Below are 26,242 nucleotides of genomic sequence, written 5' to 3'. Positions count from 1 at the left end.
GTTAGGGTCAGTTTAGGGAGGCTTCGATCTGTTATTCAAAAACATAACAAGCGTGGCACAATACTTTAAAGGTAGACACTGCAGGAAATAGAGTGAGGAATCCCTTTTTTCCCCCCCACAAAGATTTCTTTCCTCCAGAGGTCTTGAAACAGAGTTAAAGCAAAGTTTTTGGCATAGTCTGTGGAATGTTTTGGGACCTCTGGGTAAAGAAATCTTTCAGGCATGAATGTGACCCGTCTACATTCCTTGAAATATATATTTTACAAAGATTCAATGTGTTCTTAGCTGCTCTGTGATGGCCAAGGGATGGGCTATTTTCTGGAATATACTACACTGCCACTTCAAACACCTTCAGGACAACCAAACTCATCTATTTTTTCCTTTTACCTTCCTTTTATATCACTTAGTAAATTTAGCAAACAGCCTGGCCCTTCTTCGACAAAATTCTTAAGACTCAAGTCTTAAGTTATCGGATTCTTTCTTTATTTGCTGCTGATTAATGTGATCTATAAAGCATTTTAAAATTTTCAAACCACATTTTCAGGCTTTAGAGGAATGATCAGATTATTGCACATGAGTCAGTTCTGCACGTTTTTCTTTATCAAAAGTTAAAGCCCCTACACGTCAGTACTATGGCTGTCCCCATAAATTAACCTGTGTATCCCTTTCACTTCTAGGTTTGGGAATTTCACAAGCGATAACCTTAATTATATTAAGCACCTTTCAACTGCTTATTTTTTAGGTCGAGCCAAGAGCAGCGCATGCGCTGCAGCTCGACTTTTACTAAGGGGCTTTTCAAAGTGCTACCCTGCTGGCCTAATGCTTGCGTTCACGTGCACAGCTGCCATCTGTTTTTTTTTCTAATGGCTCCTTTGCTTGCACTCCCCCCTCCCTTCTCGTCAGCTTTAATCAGGCTACTTTGTTTGCATTACCCCCTCCCTTGTCATCAGCTTTATTGAGGCTCCTCTGTTTGCACCTCCCCCTCCCTTATCACCCCCGCCCTTCTCGTCACCTCTGCTTGCATTACCCTCCTCCTTTGCCCCCCCCCCCGCCCTTCTCGTCAGCTCCTCTCTGGTGATCATCAGTTAGGGGACCAAAGACAGCTGTCAATGGAACACACATGGCTAATTCTCTCTGTGATTTGCTAGCTTTCTCTAATGTGATGTAAATATTTTTTTTAAACACAGACCGGGTGGCGACAGACATTTCATAGTGCTTTTTATATCGAATTTTACACTTTCATTCTCTTTGATTAAGAACATAGATTTATTTCCAGGCTCCATAGAAAGTTACGATTTGCATCTTTTTTCTAAATTTAATTGGCGCATCTTAAGCATTGGCAAAATGGGTCAGCAGAGTAAGAGGGAAAAAAAAAATAAACTGAAGTATATTGTGACCAGTAGGTCATTCTCATCATCGGCACTCACTTTGTTTCAAGAATTGACGTGGTTCTCATCGAGACTGCTGTGAGTTCCCTCTTCTTTAGCCCACGTTCTCTCAGTTTAAATAAGAAAAGCCGCGGTGTCCAAATAGCTCCAGGAGAGCTGTACCTATGTCAGCACAATTACCACTTCCACTCTGTGAAAGACTCCAATTAAGATTATTTGAATGTAGGTATAGTATGTGGCTGTTCTGGAAACCCGTAACAGATCTGAATGTACTCCATTTAAGTAGGTAGCCATTTAGTAAAGCAAAAGCTTGAATTTCAGCTATCGTTTCAACTAAAGGCATGCGTGGACAAGACATTGAAGTTCATCTTCACATGGGGATGCGCAGATTCATAGAGCCTCCCTTAGCACACAACTCCTTGTAGCCCAGACCTCCAGGCATGTGGTTTATTTTCACTAGCACTGCCTAGGATTACTTCGACTTCAATGGTATTGCAACTAATGTGCCAGGCTTCTTACACATACCATAAGCATTTTAAGAATGTTATATCAAAATGTTAAAGTACTGCACAAGTCCTGAATTTCACTCTGTAACACACAAATAACCCCGAAACACTGGTACAATTAGGTGTATTTTACAGCACTGAAAAGCAGTTAAAAGTTAACTGTGGTGTACCTTTGTTTGAATGTCTGAGCAATTTTTCTTTTAGTTCATGCAATAAATATTTTTTATTGTAACCGGTCGGATCAGCACATTTTATTTCCAAATGTAAAACAAAAAAAGTATATAAATGTAATCAAACTTCTAAGTAAACAACAAAAGAGAGCCAGGGACGGACCATATTCATTTTCCCAGAAGAATCAAAAAAATCCTACTTATCGAATTCATGGGCGACAGCTTTTGTCACTATATGTGTCAGTTTGAGTATAAGATTTATTAAAATCATTATTATGTAACGCTAGGGAAGCTGTTGAAGCTATGCTGAAAATATTGGACTTGGAACTTATCTGGATAAAGGGCACCAGGAGGTGTATAAATAATTGTTACTTGGGTAGGCACCCATCAGCACTATATTATATTTATATGTCCTCTGCTTGATAATCAGGATAAACACTGAAATCGTTTAGAATTAGCTTGTCAAGTTCTTTTCTGCAAGATCGTAAGCCTGCATAATGCAAACATGTTTATTAATTCAAGGTTTATTCAAGATTTTACAAACCTAAAACTGTGAGTGTGTATGTACGGGCATATCTATATAGACACCATGACAGTGTAATTAATGTAGCTCAATCACGGGTATGATTTAGAGCAGCTTCTCTAATAAACACATGTAAGAGAACACAAGGGACACCCTACTCACATGGAACCAGAGTACAAGTAAACAAACAAGCATTGGCATAGCCAATATGTCTTGCTTTAGGGACCTTATTAGTGTTTAGCCATGCAACAGTTGTTGTTGCACTAAGGATATTGTACTGCATAACTGAATACTTATAAAGTCCCAAAAGCGAGACCTATTGGCTATTCCAAAACGTATTTCTCAGGAAGCTCGGACACAGCGTTTCAGCATGTATGTGGTGTAGATCACACACGATAGATTGCACAGGACTAACCCACAATGCAGAGGCATTCTATGCACCATTTTTACAGGGTTAAATTCTCCCCAAAAAATCCATATTTGAATTATGCATTTTTAGTAGCATGGACAAAAACATGAAATTTGAATACTGAAGTCAGCCACACAGCCTACCTCCTATTGCCTATTCTAAAAGTACATGTTGGATTAAGCTTCCAAATGACTTGTATACTTTGTACCGTAACCATAATAGAAGTATTTAAATCACTTCTAACAATCATTCTGGATGGAAACATCAACTGCAGATTTAACTTTTACTCACATTTTCATGTACCGATGTACATCAGAAGGGAGAGAGGATCCATCAAAAATAAAATCTTCTACCATGACATTTAAAGTCAACTTTGATCTCCAGTGTGAAACAGGCTCGTCCAAGGCATTCGTATCTTTCTTATCTGATGCAATTTGCTTAAATTAAAAGACAGACAAAGCTTTAGTATAATCCATTGTTGATGTAAGGCTTTATTCTAAAACTCTATTTTTGCTGAACTACATTGAATACTTTCTGCAGTATTAAATAATTTTTAAGCAAATTAATAAGTCCTCAAAATAATTACAGTATGCACTGTAGCAAATGCTTCTTTCTTTTGCTTTGCATTTTTTTTTATTGAATGTATTCACACATTTATCTTTGCTTAAGGTGAGTGGATCTCAATATTATCGTGAGCAGTACCTCTGTGCGCTGGTAGGTGGCATCAATCAGCCCTGCGTGCCGGGATCGGTGCCAGAAGTGACGCGTTCGATTGCCTATAGAGGCGTGCTTATGTCAGTTTCTTTACGCAACTTTCCACGCCAGGAGCGCGGAGTCACGAAGAACACTGATCACTGGTGTGGAAAACTTGGGCCCTGAACGGGGAAAGCCATGTACCCAAGAAATCCATTTGCAGAGAGGGGAGGATGGGTGGGTTGGATGGTCAGAAATCTGCAGCTAGATAGAGTCTCTACCAGATAAGGCGTTACCCAAGGCAAGTAACTTGTTCGTCTGATAGAGACTTCTAGCCGCAGATTCTTTACTTTAGAATAGATACCAAAGCAATACCTCCCTTGAAGTGGGTCTGTGAAACAATTTGCATACCAAAAAGTACTGCAGGACCAAACGGGCAAAGTGCCTGGACATACGGACCAAACTATCCAGGTAGTAGTATTTTGTGAACAAAGGGGAGTAGCTTTTATGGACAAATTGAAGAATCCATTGGTCTGATGTTAAAGTGAGGCAGGTGATGGTGTATCCTGCTTTGCACTGGGTGTCCATGATGGTAAGAGGGCAAGCTATAATGGTTTGGAGGCTGTGGCTGCCGGAGGTTGGTGAACTGATCCGACCTCCGGCTGCCCGACCCACGAGGTCTGCATAACTGCAACATGTTTCTGGTTCGCAGTACATCAGAATGCACCAATAACCACTCCAGTAATGAAAATGAATACCAGACAAGCTTGTGGACTTCAATCCTCTGCGCCCAAAAAAAAAAAAAATATATATATATACACACACATATATATATATATATATATATATATATATACACACACACACATATATATATATATATATACACACACATATATATATTTGTGTATATAATTTTAGTGAAACACATTGAAATTGGCTTAAATAAAATACAAGAGGAACTCAAAGAAATGGAGAAGGAGATTGCCTCTTTGAAATTGAATAGTGAAATGACGAAGTTCAAGGAGGAACTGGAAAGTCAAATTGCAAAACATGAGGAAACTGTACGAGAGCGTAAACACAACAAGTTCATTAGGGACACTGTGGACTACGAGGAGGGATGTATATTTACATTCTCCAGAAAATATGATTTTTTTAAACAACTTTCCCCACAAAAACGCAGCGCAAACCTGTCTAGCAGTGCCTCATCCTCCTGCTCATTGGTATCAACTGAAGGGAATGAGGAACAACCTGAAGCATCAATGAATAAAGAAAGGATGCCTTTTTTAGGGGATATGCGCCTCGTGCTGCAGCAAAGGCAATGGGAACAGAGCCGGGGCGCGCAAAATCAACAAAGAGTTAGAGGAAAAGGCCGTCGCTGGACAACAAACAGAAGAAGACAAGAAGGGGCAACCGGAACAGAACAACCAACCGAAAAAATAGGTGCGGAAACGAGGAGCATGCGCCAGAAGAGGGGGAAGTAATGGAAGAACTACAAATCATAAATCTCTCAAAAAGAACAATCACTGAAGCAGAAATGAAGCTTCTCAAACGAGGTATCAATTTTTGTCCAAAAAAGAAAATGAACATCGTCCAAGCAAGGATTGATCTATATCTCTACGTGAGAAAAATCAAACTAGCAAAATTCTTTGAGGAAAACAAACGTAAAAATGTCAACAGCACACCGATGATAAGCCAAGAAACTCCAGACTTATGTGTCAGAGATGCGGAAACCTTCACAACTCTCCTGAATCTTGACACTCCGGATGAGGATGAAATAACAGTTAGTCAAGTAATTACCCAGAAGGGAGCAGGCATCAGCAAACTAAAGCCCAAGTCGAAATTCTATCCACAATTACCACCTGGTAACAAGGTCGATGCCTTCCAGGAAGCAGTAATCCAAGACTTAAACAAAATCAAAGGAACTAATTATCAGGACAATCTGACCCCAGAAGAACGGAAGGGGTTAGAAAACCTTTGTAAAGATGATCAAATTGAAATAAAGATGGCTGACAAGGGCGGTAATATTGTGATTTGGGACAAGAGCTCATATATCATCGAGGCTCACCGTCAATTGAAGGATATCAAATACTATGAAAGATTAAAAACAAATCCAACTCCGGAAATCAAGATCAAGCTGGATGAAAAACTAAGACAATGGAAATGGAATAACCTCATTGACAGTGATGAAGAAAAATACCTAACAACGAGTCACCCAATCACAGCCACAATATATTTCCTGCCTAAGGTGCACAAAGATCGCAACAAACCACCAGGCAGACCAATATTATCTGCAAAGGGCTCTTTGCTGGAACCAATCTCGAACTATATCGATCATTTTCTCAAACCACATGTCACACAACTCAGCTCATATATCCAGGATACCAACGACCTGTTGAGACGACTGGAAAACATCCCATGGCATGAAAACTATCAACTAATTTCCATGGATGTTGTATCATTGTATACAAACATCCAGAACAACTTGGGCCTGAAAGCATGCAATTATTTCCTGCAGCAGAGAGATATTCGGTTTAAAAACCATAACCAAATGTTGTCAGACATGATGGAACTATGCCTCACACAGAATATCTTTTTGTTCGGGGAAGAACTATACAGACAACGCAATGGAACCGCGATGGGTTTTTCATTCAGCCCCAATTACGCCTGTCTCACGATGGGGTATTGGGAACAGGAGATAGCTTGGGCAGCAGAACATGACAAATTCACAGGAAAGATCATGTGTTGGATTAGATTTATAGACGATCTGTTGATTATCTGGGACGGAACGAAAGATGAATTCCAGGAATATTTTAACATCATCAATACCAGTACGGCGGGACTAACATTTACCTATGAAATCAGCAACACTGAGATCATCTTTCTGGATACTCGGATTTATATCAAGGAGAATCACATCCAAACGACCCTTCACAGAAAGGCAACGGCTACTAATTCAACACTGGAAGCAACCAGCTGTCACCAAGCGTCTCTTATATCAAGTATACCATACGGGGAGTTCCTCCGAATCAGAAGGATATGCAGTGAAGACACGGAATGGCTAGAGCACAGCACCAAGGCCAAACAAAGATTCAAAAACCGGAAATATAATCTGGGAAATATTGAAAAGTGTTGGCATAAGGCAAATGAAAAAACAAGACAGGAGTGTCTGACAAAACCAATTGAAGAAAAAGAGGAAAGCACACGTGAACCAATCCGGCTCATTATGGACTTCTCCGAAAACAGCAATGAACTTGTAAAAATCATGAGAAAGAATTGGAAAATACTCCATTTGGATGACACTGTAGGTAAAATAGTTGGCTCACATCCAGTGGTCACCTATAGAAGAGCACCAAATTTGAAAGATCAGCTGATCCATAGCCACTGCATTACGACTAAAAAGAAAGAATGGTTGAAAACCACGGGTTTTGTCAAGTGTTACAACTGCAAAATGTGCCAAATCGCCAAACCTACCAAAGAAATATCATTACCACACAACAGACAATGGCGGATACAACAATTAATAACCTGCACGACAGAATTCACAATTTATGGTGTCGTATGCCCATGCCCCTTGATGTATGTGGGAAGCACCAAGGGCGAATTGAAGAAAAGAATAATGGAACATGCGAGAGCAACGACACACAAGGATAGAACAAATGCGGTGGCTAAACACATGGAACTGAAGCACAATGCGGATTGGCTAAAACTAAGATTCTTCGGAATAGAAACCATACCGAAGAACATACGTGGTGGAGATCGTGAGAAAACCCTGCGCAAAAAAGAATCGCGCCACATCTTGAACTTTAGAACCTTGCATCCGCATGGCCTGAACCAATCAGAGGAGTTGTACATCCACCTCTTATAAGATTAATCAGAATGAGCAGGTGAAGGATAAAGACAGATGGACAGGAATGTGTAGAGCATCTTCATCAGCAGTTAAAATTAACATGACAAATCCCACCAGAGGGACACACTAATTTGGTTTGGGCAACAAAAAACTGACATGTCCAATCTGGTTGATGAATATCCCCACTAGAGGGGCGGAAAAACGGACTAAACAAAAAACATCCAAAAACGAAAAATAATCATAAATAAATATTGATGATGCAATGGATATATGAAAATGTGACAAAGTGAATATTGATGCAACCAAAGGTCTAACTTCACTACACAGACTCTTTTTATATAAAAATTCTTTAAAAACTACAAATACCACAATGCCTAGAGTAACACAGGATGTGAGGTAACATCCATCGTCATTGGTTAATTTAAAAGTGATGAAAAAATGTAAATAAGGTGATCGTGAGCAAGGTGCCAGCAGCACCGAAACGCGTAGATCATTTAACTTTGTTTCCATGCTGAAATAATACAATAAAATCATTGTGGAGAGACAGCACGAGTGCGCCCATTACTTTCGCTAACCCGGAGGTGTTTTTTGCATATATATATATATATATATATATATATATATATATATATACCAACGTAAAAAGGTTTCCCTCGAAGGAAACGCCAAACAATCAGAGAGTTTCACCATACTTTAATGTGGAACAGCAGCAAATTCATGTTCACTTCAGTCTCAATGATGGCCAAACGCGTTTCGGGCAGCTCTCTGCCCTTGTTCACTGGCTGAGCAAAAGTCCCAACAACTGTAGGGGAACCATATTTCAATACTGGGACCCGCCCCAGTGGGCGTGTAGCCGCAATGCTCCCTGGTCCTTGAAGTTCCTCGTGCCACATCAGGTGCTGGGAAATCGTTCGTGATATTAAAAATAATGTTCACTCCCAAGTGGGCTGCTTCAGGAGGGAATACAATGATTTTGCTGTTAATTTCATTTTCCACACCATCGGCCTCTCTGTCCTCTCGGGTCCCGACTTTGCAGGCTCCACAGGTCCGCTTTCATGCATCATTGAGACTGAAGGAGTGAACATGAATTTGCTGCTGTTCCACATTAAAGTATGGTGAAACTCTGATTGTTTGGCGTTTCCTTCGAGGGCAACCTTTTTACGTTGGAATATATATATATATATAAATATAAGACTCCCATATCTGTGAATAGATGTCTAGTTGGTGATTCATTTTTTAAATTATTTGCTCACAGTTTGAGATTTTTACGAGCTCCGAAAGCCGGTCTGTGCCATGCAGAACCAAATGCTTTCTTCAGTGGCAGAGGATGAAGAACTTGCAATTGCCTACTCCTTTGCCACTCACTGTTTCCTGTGTTTAGTAGGGATAGTACTGCCTGTCATGTAAGAGCCAGCCGATCTGATGGGCTAATCCGGCTCTCCAACGACTGGCCAAACTTTGGACCAATACCCAGTCAGTTTGGGACAAATCCACAGAACATGCAGCATGTCACATCTCCAACAATCAGAATGTTACCATCAGGCTGCCATGAGTAGCATGACTGGTGACCATTACAAGGTGTGGTGTAATTTAAAGAATGACATTGTTAACCTGTTTTCCCGAAGGAAAGGTTCATGTAAATCTAACAATGAAGACCAGATTTTAGATGAGTATGTATGCACAACCACTTCCCTGTCAAAAAGTTCTAGACCTGTCAAGTGTGGGCTGTGAGAAGTTGGTGGTGACCAGTACGCTGTACAGTCTTGAGATTGCCCCTTTAGTGGTGCTCCGTTTGTCCAGATAAGAGTGGATCGGCGAGGGAGAGACTGTTATGGGGCCTTTGCCTAGCTGATCTCTAAGGCAGGGTTAGAGTGGGACAAACTGTTGTGAATACCACAAGCCATATTCAGGGGGGAGGTCTGTGAAAGATTTGAATGCCCCTCCCAAGATCATCGGCTCAAGCATGACTATAACACAGGCTTTCCAGACAGGCCAATTAATTACTTCTCCACCTTTGGGTAGATCTGTGTTCCACATGAGGGCCGACTTGAAGCCAGGATCTAGTTCCAAAGAGGCATGCGCCTGTTTTTATGTACAAAGCATGTTTAATACTATAGGGTTGGTTATTGGTCTGGGTGTGCAGCATAAAGAAACCAGATTGACCTCGCAGTGGAGATGTTTCTTACTAGGGGTCCACGAACGTAGGTGACCAGAACATCATTTGTGACAAGTGATTAACTAGGTGATATGTGCCCATGTGTGATAGAAGTACCCTCCGGCCTCTGTGTGTGTACAACTTTGGCATTAGGAGCAGGGCTTTACTGGCACTCTAAACAAAGCCCGTGATTTCAGAGCATATGGCTTTGAGGAGGCTGCGTGAAACGGGATTCAGAAACATTCTGCATATAATTGAATCATGGAGCAGTCACCATCTTTACTGCTTGTACTTCGCAAAATCAAGTTGTATCAAGGCTAGTAAAGATTGCACATTGTCCTATGCCATGTGTAGTAATCCCAGGGCTTTAAGTGGGCTGGGTCTCACCAGTGCTGAGCACCGGCAGCTTTTTAAAGGGGGCCTCGAAAAGGGTCTCAATCGGGCTCTGTTTTGAAACCTGGCACAGGTAGTCCGTTTTTTCCAAACTGCAGTGACAGGAGGCACATCGATGTGCCGTGCTCACACTGCTCACTTCTCACTAGTGGAGAAGTTACGGCATGACGTCATGCCAGGTGAGCGCTGGAGGGGGAAGGGAAATCCTTTAAAGATAGATAATTTTCTCTCTGGAGTTCCCTTCTCGAAACTCAGCAACATTTTCGTGGTGTCACCAGAGCTTGTAAGTGGAAGCGTTCTCAATAATGTATACAAGCCATAGTTGCTGCTTATTTATCTTATGCAACTAACAACCATTGGCAATGCCAATAGTCCTGACTGGTTGTCGAGCTGGCGGGATTTAATATATAACGACAAAGGACAGGGTTTCAGGTGTGAGGTTTTCACTGGCGGGGTTAAGCCCCGCCCCTCTTTTCCATTGGCTGGCGTCACTGTTCATGCTAAACGGTGGCCAACCATTGGAGAAGAGGTCCTAGTGACGTCGTTCTTTTTCTTTAAGCCCCGTCCTTTTCAGACTGGGTTCGTTGACTTGCTGCTGGCGTAAAAGGTTTCTTATCTTCTTTATGGGTCCAGATGGCCCCATAAAGAAGATAAAGAACCTTTACGGCAGCAAGATCGGCTGAGGCCGTCCGAATGGGACGGCTCTGAAAGAGAAATTTCTTTTGTTTTTGTATAATCGCGGCACCCGAGCATTACTTTTAATATGTTACAAGTAAAGCGCGGGTTCCGCGATTATACAGAAATGAAAGAAATAGATGTTTTGTCTATTTCTTTCATTTTGGTATAATCGCGGCACCCGCGCTTTACTTGTAACATTTTAAAAGTAAAACGCGGGTGCCGCGATTATACCAAAATGAAAGAAATAGAAAAAACATCTATTTCTTTCATTTCGGTATAATCGCGGCACCCGCGCTTTACTTTTAAAATGTTACAAGTAAAGCGCGGCTGCCGCGATTATACCAAAATGAAAGAAATAGATGTTTTTCCTATTTCTTTTATTTTAATATAATCGCGGCACCCGTGCTTGGCGCCATGGCGGGAGTAACCATAGTGGGAGTAACCAGTATCAAGGCGGTAAAGAGCAAAATCCAAGTGCTGTAGCAGCAAGCCAATGAGGCAGAGGAGCGGGCTGAACGACTTCAGTGGGAGACCGAGGAGGAGCGACGGGCCCGTGACTAGGTGAGAACCGGGGGCTTGAACACGGCACTTCAGGGGAAGCGGTTCAGTCGAGGAGGAGTTGTCAAAGCGCTCCCAGGTAAAAGTCGGTTGGAATGAGTAGGGCGGCCCGAGAGGGGACACAGTATGAACTGATTTGGAGGCTGATGGAGGTTGGATGGAGCGGCGGGTACAGGGCCAGAGAGTCAGGGGTGTGTCTCCATGTAGATGAAACTGGGGAATGGTAAAGAGCTTTATAAATCTTGGTAGCCAGGGAGTAGGATTGCATGCGAGTCAGTGGATTCATTTAACTGAGTGAATGAATGGTAAGGAATCGAAGGCAGGCTGTCACGGTTCCGGCAGGCGAGAGATGTGGAGTGCCCGTGTCACTCAAGAGGGGACGCCAGGCATTCGGTGGGGAGTGCCAGACAAACCGGAAATTAGCTGAACCCAGCGGACCAAACTGGACCGTGGGATAAAAGATTTTACAATCATGCACTGCATGTGATGACAGATGGAATCACGAAGAGGTCCGATTTTATCTGTGCAGTATTAATTTGTCAAGGTTAAGGAGAGGGTGGGGTCATGCCCTCACAGGGGCTATGGAAAGGGGATGGCACGTGAGGATCTGGCATTTAGGTGGGGACGCCGAGTAGATCTCCTAAAACCCGGCAGTGCTAGGGCGCAGCCAGGCTGGCAGGACATGAGTCTCTGCCCTTCCTGTCTATGCTTCCGCTGCCTCCCTTGTTACTGCAGAGCCCTGAGCTCTAACGGGGCGTGGAGGAAGGAGCATGGTTTAACCATGTACCCTCTGTGGGTGGCATAACTGCACAAGGAGGCGATGGGTTGCAGCATACCAGCCGGATTCGTGGGAGGTGGTGTACAGTACATTTAGATGGGTGTTATGGTAACGGTTACCATTCATTGTTTCAAGCACCAAGTGAACGGCCTTTGCCGCTCTCCAGGCTTCAGCAGCATAATTGGGATTACGTGCCAAAAATATTTGTTTTGACAAAAACGATGCTGGGTAACCTGTCCGACATTCCCCTCTAATGGAGGAAGTCATGAGCAGACGATGTTATAACCACTGCAAGGCAGACTGGCAGGTCTGTTGTTGTTGGGGTGATCTGAAGACTGGTTTAATAGCCGGTACAGCACGACTCCGTGAAAGGTGACTGTTTCCTTGTACGTCAGCCAGCCAAACGAGATGGCGTACAGCAGACGTGGATGGAGGTCCGGTGTATATCCTTGTAGATCGAGAAGCAGCTAAAGAGAGGGCAATTACCCATCACAGTAGGATACCAGACTCAAACGGTGCCTAGGAAGTGTGGTTCATTGTGCGTTCCTTTGAATCTGCTGGGGTTTATTTGAAAGTTTATTAAAGATTTTGTGGTGGCAGCAATTAAGGGATAGCATTGGAATCTGTTAGAACAGCTGGAGAGTAGAGTATTTTATGAATGGATAATTGAATAGAATGACCCTTCTGATGGTCGAGGGGGCGCCAGACGCCTGTTCATGTCTGTTGTACGCGTATATTGTTTTTTGTTTTGGATGGAGCCTGAACGGAAACACCATTGATTTCGAATCCTGTGGTCAAAGATCAGCCATATAACATTTAAGAAAAGGAACTGAAACTTTTCTCAAATGTTTGACGTGAGACATGTCTCAGCATCCACTAAGGACTCGGGCGGACAGGGCAGTCTTCATCTCAGGGTCCCAGGTGTGAGGTGCCACCCCCCTCACCGGAGCCGGCGCCGAGCCCCCCACTCCCGCCTGCCTGGGAGCCATTTCACGCCGGAGCTCCGGCTGCAGGCCGCCCCGGATCCTCCACGTCCTCCGGGGTCCGCGCGGATTCCTTCTCTCGCTTAATTTTGTTTGGTGGCGGTGGTTTTTTAAATTTAGCGCTTTTGCTGGAGCCGAGAGCTGCCCTCTCTCTCTCACTCTCCCTCCCTCCGAGAAAGAGCTCCTGCTCCCCGAAAACAGCCCCACATACCCCCCTGTCCCTCCCGAAAATCACCCATCTGCAACACCAAAAGCGACCCAAAGGACATTCTTACCAAAAACCCTGGTCATAGCATGGAAAAATACTTAGTCAGCAGAGTGGGAGGAGTAACAAAAACCCTTACATCAATTGGAATAGCCTGACAGTTATGTACTAAGACAGAAGCATTCTAGCAGCTACAGACCTTTCTGAGCATATTTTGCTCTGGCTCAATGCTGACGGAGTTAACTGTAACTGATGACTCAAGCAGAATACAAGGGCAGGCAACATTGAAGAGGGAGAAGCACATGGTGAGCACATGGCTAACTAAAATGGCTGCCACAACAAAAATGTCTCAGCTCTTGCTAACAGCAATTTCAGCTACTTTATCCAATCAAGGCACAACTTCCCAACACTGTAAGTTATTACCATGCCGAGTGTTGTGTCTGAACGTAACATGAGTCAGGCCTGCTGATCATAAGCCCTTCAGTGTCAACAAGGAAATGTCCATGACATCCCTTAGTATTTAACAGGCTCACTAACCATCCCTCCTGATTGGTCCCTGAACAATTGTGCGTGTAGTTTTTAAACTGTTGGCAGTTTAGACATGCAAATGTGGGAATGTTAGGTGTATTTAAATCTTTTATCTTCGCCAGGACAAGACATGTTTGCAGCACTGTTTTGTTCAGGAAAATCATTTGATCTGGTATCTGGCATGCTCTAAATAGTGCCTAAATCCCCTTTAGTTCCCCAAATTGATTTCAACTCAGCTGTGTCCCTCCTTGTGTGGACAATTGAAAAAGGAAAGATTCATACTATATCAACTTTGTGTTGGGACCATATTTTTCTATCCTGGTGATGGTTCAAGCTTATGGTAATAAGACACTGGGTCAGTGTATCATAACTAGGAAAATATGCACATTTCTGTCCAAACGTCGGTGACCTACCCCATGGTGGGGTAGGGCAGTGTTGCCATTGTATATAATTAAATATATCTAATATGTAAAAAGTGATCGCCATAATGCTGAAAACTGAACATTTCATATAGTTAGAAGTGCCTTCATACATTTCCTCTGAATTAACCCCTTCCATGCTCATGACGGAACGGTTCCGTCATCAGCGTCGGTGCTCCGGTGCTGATGACGGAACATTTCCGTCATGAGCCAATACGCTTTTAATCCCTTCAGCACTGCAGCGAAATTCGCGCAGCACTGAAGAGGTTAAAAACAGTGAAATACTTGATCTCTCAGCATTTCATTCACTGTGGTGGAGTAGGTGGCAACCATGCGTGAGAAAGGAGAGGGGACTGCTCAGCAGTCGGACTAAGGCAGACCGCGCGTACTTTCAGGCATTTTCCTGTCCAGCGCCCTATCCGTGCTTATTGCAGCACCTCTGTGCCACGATTTCACTATCAAGTTCTGTGTTGTCACTAAAAAGATCGAAATCCTTTGCATCAATCGGCTACTTACAGTGTACCCGGCCGGGTTCATTGTGAGTATCCTTATCGTCCCCTCTCCTTTCTCACGCATGGTTGGCACCTACTCCACCACTGAGTCCTTCATTGTAATCGTACAGATGTCCCACACCGCCCCTGTCCTGACGAGACCCTCTATCCAGTAAAGGGTCGAAACGCCGTCGACGCTCCTTGGGAACGAACCTTTTAATCAATGTCTATGAATTAAATAATCATTGTATATATTATTGAATTCTGTTTATATGGTCATTTCCCACTTCCTTCTAAATACACCCCTGTTGAAACCGTGTACATAATTGTGACTGCTGTCACCTTAATATGTGTTCAGATCACTCCTCGGTTCACCCTTCACACTTGAGACACTTTTTCTAAAGTTTTCACACCGTTATATGATATGTGAATTGTTATATGTAAATAATTGAATATTTTCTCTCGCAAAAATAACAAATGATGGTACTCAATTTTGGTCATGAGTTTTGTTTTTCCTTCTGACATCCTCGGTAGCCTTCACACTATTATTATACATTGTTGTGTTTTCATCTAGCATACACCTATTGTTCCACTGGAACCATTGTTTCTTTGATATAAAATACGCACCCTGGTTCCTCAGTGGGTAGGGTTCCCTTGTTTTCCTGTGACTAGGTGTCAAAGTGTGTCGGGTTTCGTCATGGAGTTCTATGGAGCCTTGGAGAAAAGATGCTGCAGGAGAGAAGAGTCCGGTTGGATCCAAGGGTGGATCGAAGATTTAGAGTACCTGAAAGCAGAGGGGACAGAGTCTGGGTCACTAGCCAGTGACCAGGAAGGAACCGGGTTGCGATCAGGTGATGTCGTGAAGCTTGTCTCCGTTGCCACGTGGACCAAAAGGTGTCAGGCGCTGGGCACGGACTGTCCCACGAAGGCTCTCGCTGTCGGCAGTGTCGGATCTCGATTCGGAGTCAACAGGCCTTGGCAAATGCAACCCACGCAGGAATCGAAGATGGCTTCTGGATCAGACCAGCAAGGTCTGATGGGCTGCTCCTTTTCAGGGGAGCAAGAGCCAGTCTGGAGCAACCAGATCAGTGTTGAAATTTCGAAGGTTCGTCGTCACAGAGGCCACTAGCCAACGGGCAACTGACCGGACAGACGCGTCGAGCAGGAAAATGCAAAAGGGCCCCACGCAGCACTCGGTGAGTGTGAGTGTATAGGAGAGGTGATCTTGGGTGCAATTGATGCTCGGGGCTGGGGCTTCTCAATCCCCAATGCACAGCTTCGAGGGTGCCTCAGGAGCTGCGCAGAAAGCACTTCGCTCGCTTTCCAAGATGGCCGGTCCCACGTCTCACGTCGCCTCCACGGGTCTCAGCTTTGCTGTAGCTGTGGCTCGGGCTGTTGGATGTCTGGGAATCTGGTACTTGTCGATCTCTGTTGCTCGAGCTCCGGCGGGAGCAACAACAAAGCAAACCTTTGAGCGCTTGATGGTGCCTGCTTGCACAGGTTGGTCACTCCTTGACCACAAGGGAGATTCTTCAGTCTTCTACGTCGAGTAGGATGTCGAAGGGTCCAGAGTTTCGTATCAAAGTTTCAGTCAGGATTATCTGATGTCTTAGGACGCAGCGCCTACCTTTATTCCAAATCAAGGGGCTGGATTCCCTGCTAGGTCCCTCCTATCGGTGGGACCAGGGAAGGGGGTGATTACACCCCTTTCCCTTTGTCCAGTTTCGCGCCAGAGCTGGGGCTGGTGTGCCCCAGCACCGGTTTGAACTGGCCTATGCATGGGGCACCTTGTGAGCCCCAGGCATGTCTCGTTTCTTTCATCCCTCCCTGCCTCAATCCACTATCTCCTGTCTGGGGTGGTGCTAGCACCTCCCTGTGACAGGAAACCTATTGTCCAAGCCTCCCGTGCTGGAAGGGCTCCCAGCAGCAGGAGGGCAGACTTGTGTCTGTGGCAGCCGCATCCATTTTGTGATGCTGGGGCTCTGGTTGATTTTAACTGCGTTTAAGGAAAGTAACAGGTCTTCTCCCTGTAGAAGGATTGAATGCTACCCTCGTCGCGAGAACTGGCGAGGGGGTAGTATTCTAAAGCGTACAACACCTTACACGACATGTTTCGATAAAGCCAAACCAAAGTTAGCAATAACCGCGAGGATTATAATGCACTTAAGAGTATATGGTATGGCAATAGCATAGAACAGCTATAAGGACATGGTTCCGAAAGCTGAAGACAGGCTCAGCTCATGCTAGAGCACCATCTCACATAAAACCAAGCACTCTGCCTCCAGTATTGTTAAGGCCTGCCATAGGAGTGACTTATAGGTATATATGTGTCTATATATAATGGCAGGTATAGGAATACTATATCTAAGCAAGGGGTGATTACAGGACCTTGCCCCAGCTTAGTGATCAGCCAGTTGTGTCAGTTTGGATAGCCAGCCAGGGGTGGCAAAAGATATGCTGCAGCCCCTGGTAGGCCTTGGGTGCACCTATGCCCTGGGTACCTATAGTACACTGTTACAGGGGCTGATAAGGTGACTCAATATCCAATTAGTTATGTACCTAGGGTACATGGAGTCCATTTTAAAGGGAGAGCAGATAGCCTGGGGCCCTGATTAGCAGGATCCCAGGCCAACTAAGTCAAAAACCAGCTAAACACAAGGTAAAAAATCTGGGGTAACCATAGTCAGATATCCATCCTCCTACACTGGGATAGCCCATACCTCCTCTAGTTCCGGATTGGAAAAAGACATGACTGCACTATTGCATAATTTGGAATTAAAGTCACCAATGATAATTATACGTGAGCATTCTTCATTGTTACCTAATCTTTGCACACAAGTGCAAATAGAGTCAAACGTTAGCATTGCGCAAGGAGCCCATGGCGGACAAATGGGAAAGTATGCTCAACGCGCTCCAGGTGGCGGGGACAGAGGTGGCTGCGGAAGGGGATGAGGGCATGGAGGGCGGGATGGAGCAGCATGGAGAGGGAGGTGCAGCAACCCCTAACGACAGCAGCAGAGGCAGCAGCGGCATTGACACCAACGCGCTGGCGGGAGCCCAAGGTCGGGATGATGGGAGGGTGTAGTGAACGGAGGGAACACACGGGCGTCAGCAGAAGAGGACAGAGGAGGGAGGAGCGTGCAGGGCTGTCCAGACAAATCGAGAGGTGCGACACACATTCATTTATTGAGAAAGGAGGGAGGGGGGTCTTGGGTGGGGGCGGGTGGGATTGATCTGTACTGTGCATAGGCGTTATGACTGCATCTTGTTATTACTGTTTCTTCGCTATAAATGTTGTGGTTACAATCGCGTAGGTTTATATGAACTGGCAGTTCGGGTGGAGAGATGGCGAACAAGACTCACAGGCACTGTGGACATGTACGATAGACTGGTGCCCAGCTGCTCCCTGCATATGCCATACCGATCTAATATCTTGTAGTGATTGATGTCGTCAGTGTACTGACACTGGGGTGCTTGCAACTATAATTGTGAACACTGTCTAAAAAAGCGTCCATTGTGAACTTTGGAATTGTTTACTAAAAATGCCAATAAAAAGTTGACAAAAAAAGTGCAAATAGAGTCGACCAGTACATTTGACGCTCTCCCGGGGGGGATATACACATTTACCAGTAATAGAAAAATCGCTTGCCCCAAGTCTTCACCTATCCTCAGCTTTGCTCCAATACAGCATTTTGATCGATGTTTACAGATCACAGGATCCCATACTATGTCACAGCTAAGTAAAATAGCCAAACCTCCACTTGCATGCCCTTTTACAGATTTTTTTGCTGTACTGCAATACACAGAAAAATTCTCAAACTGAAACTCTTCCCCCAACCACGTTTCCTAGAGGCAAGTTATCTTGGGGTCTAGTTCTACTAATGATTTAAGCTTATAACTCGATTTTCCTACCCCTGCCACATTCCAGGATATGATGTTTCCCAATTGGCTACCCCGCACTATGGGCTTTGTGGTAGATGTTTTTGACCCATTCAATGTACCTGCAACCCAACTCCATTTTGTTACCTTATCCTCCCCAATAACACTGGGGGGGCATTGGACTTCAGGTGCTAAAATATGAATTTCTCTATCACCCAGGTTTCTTCCTACTGTTATTTCTATATCTTTAAAGTTTATGGGGATATTTTCACCCCTATTATTAGAGAATCCATACCCTTGCATCTGATGAATCGTTCCAAAGCTTTCTGATGGAACTCTGCAAGGGGGTATGCTAGGAATCACATCTATACCTCTTTTCCTAAAGCAGTCTGCATAAGCTATAACCAGTGCGGGCACTACCCCTGATGAAAATGTAGCTCTAGTGCTTGGGGGAGCGCCCCTCCAGTCTAACTAGACTGACTCAATATCTTTACTAGTTATTAACCCCAAATCCTCTATTTCGGTTAATATCTGAAGGAGGGCACTTCTATTCAATAACATTGGTTCAGTTTCAAATAGGGAGCCAAAAATTAAGTTCCTGCTCACTTGACCGTCTACTGGTTAAGTATTCCTTATTGGTTTAATAACCGGCTGCCGTAAGACTGAATCTCTCTCTAACTCACCCCATTTACTGTTAAAAACTGTAATTGGGTTCCCCCACCCCAACTGTCCACTGGCTGGACTCAAACCTCGCTGGGAAAATATCCTGCCCACGGGGATGCGGTGTGGCACCTCCTGAAGCTACGTATTGATCTATTACCGGTTCACCTAAATTATCCATTACACTTCTTAATATTGGGTCTCTGCTTGTATCATATTTTATCCCACTTTCATCCTGGCCCTCTAGACACGGTGGGGCAATCAGCGCCGGATTTGAACAGATCGACTGATTATCATTTTCTTGCCCTCTCTTTTGACCCATATTCAATGTAAATTGCCCCAAAGTCCCGGTGTCCTTTCTACTACGAGGAGATTTTGTACCATTTACTTACTGGAAGGAACAGCAATTTTTTCTGTTTTCGTTTAGGCAAACGTCGATTCCTTATCTTCTTCTTCCCTCTACGACCACTTCTAAAGTTACCTTCACTCACTACTGGGACCTCCCCATAGGGTGCGCTATCTGATATTAGCTAATTCTTCAGTTAACTGTAGACTTGGGTTATTTGATTTACTTTTTTTAAAAATAGAGTAAACTCGTAATGGGGAGGTACAGGGGATACTTTTGTGATTAATTTTAATTTTTCCCCTCTGCTGGTAAGCTGTGCACTCTCGTGTAGTTTAACTGGGGGTGAACTTATAATTGGATTACCTCTAAACGAAACACTTTCGGTTCCCACATTCATTTCTTTCATTTCCCCGTCCACAAATTTAGTACCACTTTTTGGCATCCTATTACATATTTGACATACTTGGCTGGGTACTCCAGGGGCCTTTTCCAAGTTCTTTATAGCTTGCTTGATCTGATTAAGTTATTGAACCCCTACCAGTATGGACGAGAGGACTTCCAATATATGATCAGTATTTATTGTACTTTTTTCTAACAAAGATAAAATTGCGGAGAGGATTCTCTCTAATGCATAAAAATCTCCAGAGTCCTCTCCATCCGCACATTCCTGATCGAATTCATAATGTTCTCTACCCCCTTATCCAATGATAGTCCTGATATATTTTCAACAGAGCGTTCTAATGAACCAGCAGCATGGGATAAACTAGTTGGTGTACTACTGTAAAAGTAGGCATATGTGGTGGAGCAGCTGTTAAAACCGGAGACGATTCTGGATCCATCTCCAAGGCACCAGTCTTTTTCAGCTGTGCTGTTAGTTTTTCATTCCTTTCCATTTGCGTAGCAATGTCCGGTAGAGTATAATCCTCCATTTCTACCAGCCCAGAGCTAAAGCTACGTTCTATCTGCTGTTGCACTTTTAATGACAGTTTACTCAATTTGGTCGGCAAGAACCCAGGCTCAAATCTATTCATACTTCTTGAGTTATCAAAGAGGGATACCAATCCTACCAATGGAGATAATGGGGCGAGTCCTTTTCTGATCACATTATTCTCAGGGGGCCTTCTACTTTGCCCACCGACAGATCAGTTTCCATTTCCAGATTGCTACCTTTCCTTCCTATTTGTAAAGCATCAATTTCACCTGGAGGCTGTACAGATTTTCCACCAATATTATTCTGTTGAATAATTACAGCAGGGTAAAGAGATGCCTTTACTTCCAAATTAGTGAACTGACTGTCCTCCCCGTTCTCTGCTGTTACATGGGTGTCCATCACGTCATCTTCCAAGACCTTTTTTTCCTCATTTAGCCCCTTCCCGCACTTGGATTTCCTTACTCCTTTTGTGAACATTGACATCACCGATGAATACGTTTTCAGATGAGAAAGGTGATCCCTGTTTCTCCTACGACAAATGGTTTTCTGGAGCTTAAGGGGACTCCTCTGGCTCGGATAACAACTTTCTGAGCCTGCTGCTGTTTTCGCTTTTACTTTTGAGCGCAAACTCCTAGATGGCATTACAAATAATTAAAGTTCTCTTACTGCTTACTGGGCTACTTTAAGGAATGGGACTGTTTGTAGGAATGGAGGTGAAGAATTCAGTACACTCTGGCTCGCAGTTGAATAACTGTTCAGCCCTTTAATAACCTCCACCTACCTTTACTGAAAAGTCCGGAGATATCTCCCTTCTATACTACTAGCCCAGGGCATAGAAGCCGGAGCAATTCCTGTCGCGGGGAACTGGCTCTGGTGCGGGCAAAGGTGCCAGCGCAGTGGCACTAATACAGGCACTCGTACGGGCTTAGCTCTTATCCAGGTCCGATCCTGTCCACAGCTACTCAGTTCTGCTTCGCTTGAAGTGAATTGAAAAGGTTCTTCTATAGCGTATGGCTACTCGGAAGCATCCCAGCGCTTGATATTGAGCAGAAGGAGGTGGCAAGGAGACTACAATATAGGAACCAGCTTATCTATATCTTGTGGAACAGTGCTGTTTTTAGTTTTTTTCGGAATGCGGGCAGGTTGGGTTCTTGACGAAGTGGGAGGGGGAGGGCATTCCAAAGCATGGCTGCTTAAGCTATTGACTACACTGCAAACCAGGGGAAAGCGGTAAGGCTCCACCTCCGACCTCCAAACTTGATGTCCTCGCCCAGGTTCACAGTGAGTGTAGTTTTTGTTGAGTTAGCAATTGTAAACTTTTTTGAACTTGAACTTAAGAGCAGCTTCCAAGGCGGCAGGTTTGGGAGTTTTTGCAGTCTAGCGGGATTATCGGGCTATCTGCCCTTCTCTACAATAGAGACACACTTTGAGGCAGCTCCCGTGGGTCCCCGGAGCACACCCCGCACTCCGCACAGACTAGTGTGCGGCCCCCTGCCTGGCTCAAGGGCGCGGCACCAGCTCAACCCGACCGCTTTGCTTGGCACCCCACCCCAACATAGGCATCCACCGGAAAAGTGGAAGAAGCAAAAATCAGGGAGCAAAGTAGGTAGGGTGGTCGGTGGGACAGGAGTCAGTGTCAGTCCGTTAGGGCGCACAGAAGTCCGCTCAGCTTAACCTGGCTCGGATACACGTTGGGAATAGGTTTTGGGTTTAGGTTTGCGAGCCACTGTCCTCACAGCTTACCGCCAGCATCCACTGATATTCCCCTCCGCTTGTCACTGCACAAATGTCTGACGCACGGTCACTACAAGCGGTACACTGCAGGCGCCGCTACAGCCTCCACTGCCTCTATCACCACCGGTCCACGCCCACTGGTTCCCAGACAACCAGCGGCTGCCCATGGCCCCCGCCGACCGCCAGTTAGGGCAAGGGACAGGCCAATGCGGCAGCAGGAATGAAACTGGAACAGAGCAGGTAACCGGGGCTGTTAGCCATTACCCAATAGACGTTAGGCGTTTAGGCGGAGCGGGAGCAGAGCGGGAGCAGGCCGGCGTCTCCCAGTTGTCATCGTTCTCAGCTGCTTCCGCTACTGCCGATGTGAAACCACAGTCACCTTTAAACCTGCCAACAACCTTGTCCAACTTCCATTTTCAGCCAAACGTTCTGATCTGCGCACTTAGTAACATTCATAAATGGTGATATGGAGCGCTTTTGAGTGTCCTGCCAGCCCAACTGGTAATTTGGTGTATTTTGGAAAAGGTCTGAGGGTAGAGCCTGTCTTTTTGAACATGGCAGTCTTTCGGCTGTTTATTGGTGTTGGTGTAACCTCTGTACTATTTTTAGAGTCCTTTCGTTTGTGAATATGACTTACAATTGGTATTTACAAACGGTTTGGGTTGAGTACAGTCTGTGGGCTGTCTCTTGCTTTGTCCCAAGTGTTGATTTGAGGGTTAATTGGTTTTTTTCGTGTCTATGTGGTTTGTGGACAGACACCGGTGGTGATGCTTGTGAAGTACTTGTTTCAGTGAGTAGTGACTATGTTTTTTGTGTAAAAATGGCTTGCCTTAGCAAGCAGTGTTGTGTGTTCTGAGTGTGTGCCCCCCTTGAAATTGTTTGGACTGAGCTCAATTTGGTTTGTTGTCGTCATTCAGTTCTGCAAATGTCATTGAAAGAATTACATTTTAAAATTCAAGGAATGAATTATATAACATATGCTAAACAGCTGCATGCTACCATTAGAAGTAACATAGTAAGTATAGATCTGTGAATATTGCCACAATGGTAAAGAAACATTAGAATTAACACTCAATAAAAACAAAATAGGCCTCATAGAAAGAAAAAAATACAATTGTGTGCTTTACACAACTAGGACTCAATACAAAATGTTACAGCATTATCCTTAGATAAATTATATTACTAATAAAAGGTATTCACATCATCTGAGTAAGTAGTTGCTGCTGAAATAAAAGCACCTCTTTTTCACATTGCAAAACCATAGATTTGTACAGGCTTGGAATGCCTGGGTTTTACATTGACTGAAATGTGCTCAATTCCCGGCGCTAGAAAAAAGAGCTTTTGAACAGCTGTTCAAAGCTGTCTGTCCGAAGGAAGCTGTCTGTCAAAATAAACAGAGGTAATGACAGTGCCACTTGTTCTAAATAGGAAAAACATCGAAATAATACCGGCTTATAATGTTGAAGAGTAGTTTCACAACTTAATTCCTTTGTAATAATTACATTTCCAGATTCTAACATTGTAGGGTAAAACACTACAGGTAATATTTTAGGTAACATTAGCTAAAGGAAATATTGCATATTCTGTTAGGAGCACATGGGATAACACTGTTTTCTTGAGAAATAATAGGAGATATGAAGGTGGGGGTTTATCCTATTAAATAACATTATCAAGGGGTAGCTGCATCTGTGGGCCATATGCAGAGAATGGCTCTGCCATACATACAGAAATACTGGTTTTCACTCACAATTGTTGTGCTAGGGCAAGATCAAAAGGCTATGAAATAAAGTTTGCAATAATGTGCTATTATGTTACACAGCTCAATGAGCTAAAGGGATTAGTAGTTGGTTAAGGATTAACGTCTTCTTGTGAAGTGGTACAGTCCAATAGTATTGGACATGGCCTTGTGCCGAGCTGCCAAAAATGGGGGCAAATATTGTCGACAGGAGGTCACCTGTTTGTTACCTACTGTTGAATGGGGAGGAGATTAGGGAGAACAGATCCTGGGAAAATTAAGGGTAACTAAAATTAAGTAACACATTGTCATTTTTCTTGATTTGTGTGCTCTCTCTCACTCTCTCTCTTTTTCTCACTCTCTCTTGAGCCTGTCTAAGCGGTCTAGGAATGGCCATGAGACGTCTAAATGGCTATTCTGTAATACTGTTTTAAAATTGTTAGGATTAATAAAATGAATAAAAAAATATGCCATGTTACTGCCCATCCTGTCTGATGAAATTATGAAAGGATGGGTAGTCTAGATTGATTTTCTCTTATTTGACCTTTAAGTGGAACTATATGTGGGTAGTTTTTGTTCTAAAATTCTCAGGTGTTAACACCATTACTGTTTATGTTATTCTCTTGCTATATACAGTTTTGCAAGGGCATTACTAGTCTCTTATTAGTTAGTCTGTGTAATTGAGCTGACAGCCCTGATTAGAACTGGTGAATAGGTTTTTTTAATTTGAAAATGATGTTACATAGTCCAGATCGTGAAAAGTAGAATGCACAAGGGTTCACAATGTTAGGAAAGATGCCCGTGTGATCCTCAGCAAACTTTTTGAAGGAAAATATTGCTTTATGGGAGTTTGTTTGCCACAATAGGTTCTGCTGGAGAAATTCATGTACCCACTATGTTGAGGTTTTGTTAGTTATTTATGTAATAAGGATCCCTGTTAAATTAGCAGTTTTAGATTTTCCCGCTGCACCTATAACATGAGAGCATGGTCCCAAGTGTAAAATGTAGGTGTTTTTACGTAAGAAAAATTATTTTATAAGTGTCTGCAGTCCTGTACAAGTAGTGAAAGGTTATGACTTATGAAACACAAGCTTGTTAAGACAAGAAGCACAAAAGAATGCTAGTTCTAAAAATTCCGTTTCTTGAGGTTCTACAGATGAAGAATTTAGGAATACACAAATGAAAGGATTCAGAGTATGTCCGTATTGTTTTTCTTTTTCCCTCAGAATTAGTGAATAAACATAGACTTACTTGGCTGCTTCAAACAGTGTAACTTTTTACTCTTGTCAGTTCACCAAAAAGTTCCTTTTATACTCAATTATAGGTCCAGGTGTTTTTTTTTAACTCTCACATAGATGAAGTGGTTCTTGGGTGCCTTGCTAATGTATGGGGCGCCCCAAGACTAAAGAAGTTTACTGAAATAAAGTATCCTCTCTGTTGATAGATTATTTGTATGCCTTGTCTAAAGATTTTTTTTCTGACCACCAATAGATATCTGCTGCCCTACAACCATTGCCAGAGGGGCCTGGGCATCAGATTCAGCCTGGGGAGTCTGCGCCGATCCAGCTTAGAGTCGAGGTAAAGGAAACCAGAACAGGTGTTGCTGGCAACTAGGATCGCAGTGACGGTAGAAGGCAGCCGAGTAGGAGCTCTATACAAGAGCTCCTGCGTTTGGGATAACCAAAGTGGTTAAAATCCCTGTAAAAACCCCGCCATCCACCCACTCCCTCTAGCCACACGGCGACCGCAACGGCAGAGCACCCGAACAGGGGAGAAGAAAAAGAAATTTGAGTCAACTTACCCCGACCTCTGCACGTCTTCACCTTGATGAGCTCACCGCTCAGGAAGTCGAGACCCGGGGTCTGCGGGTGGGTCCGCTGGCTCGCATAAGAAGATACAGAACACCGGCACGTGGACTCGCTCCACATCGCCCGGGAGCCGCTGGATGCTCAACCATCCGACATCGACCAAGGATCCTCTTGCTGCTCACCAACTCTTTGAGGCGCACTTGAAATCATGGGACAGAGGTGAGTGTCCGGACCCTCTGCCCGCATCGCCCCCAAGCTGTATATGTTATTTGTTTGCCGGCTTCGCCCAAAGACGGTCAGTGTTGCTGACCGCATCGCATCCAGGCGGTTGGTGCTGTTCCAGTGCCCCCTTATGCTGCGTGATACCTACCCCTAGATACCCGCACTGTTCACGGAATCAGCAAACAGGGTGTGGAGACTGC

At 44.0% G+C, this 26,242-nt stretch overlaps 1 protein-coding gene across 1 annotated transcript in view; it reads right to left on the bottom strand.

Annotated features, from left to right (window-relative positions):
* The window catches only part of CLPTM1L (CLPTM1 like), a 1,937,019-nt gene that overhangs the window by 1,594,778 nt on the left and 315,999 nt on the right, over positions 1-26,242 (bottom strand). Inside the window, exon 4 of the mRNA XM_078687677.1 lies at positions 3,288-3,433. Coding sequence (XP_078543803.1) covers positions 3,288-3,433 — 146 coding nt within the window. The remainder of the gene's footprint in view (positions 1-3,287; positions 3,434-26,242) is intronic.

This window comes from Lissotriton helveticus, chromosome 4_1 (assembly GCF_964261635.1).
Source record: "Lissotriton helveticus chromosome 4_1, aLisHel1.1, whole genome shotgun sequence".
Lineage (NCBI taxonomy): Eukaryota > Metazoa > Chordata > Amphibia > Caudata > Salamandridae > Lissotriton > Lissotriton helveticus.
The sequence above is the reverse complement of the archived record's forward strand: the minus strand, read 5'-3'. Positions and strand labels throughout refer to the sequence as shown.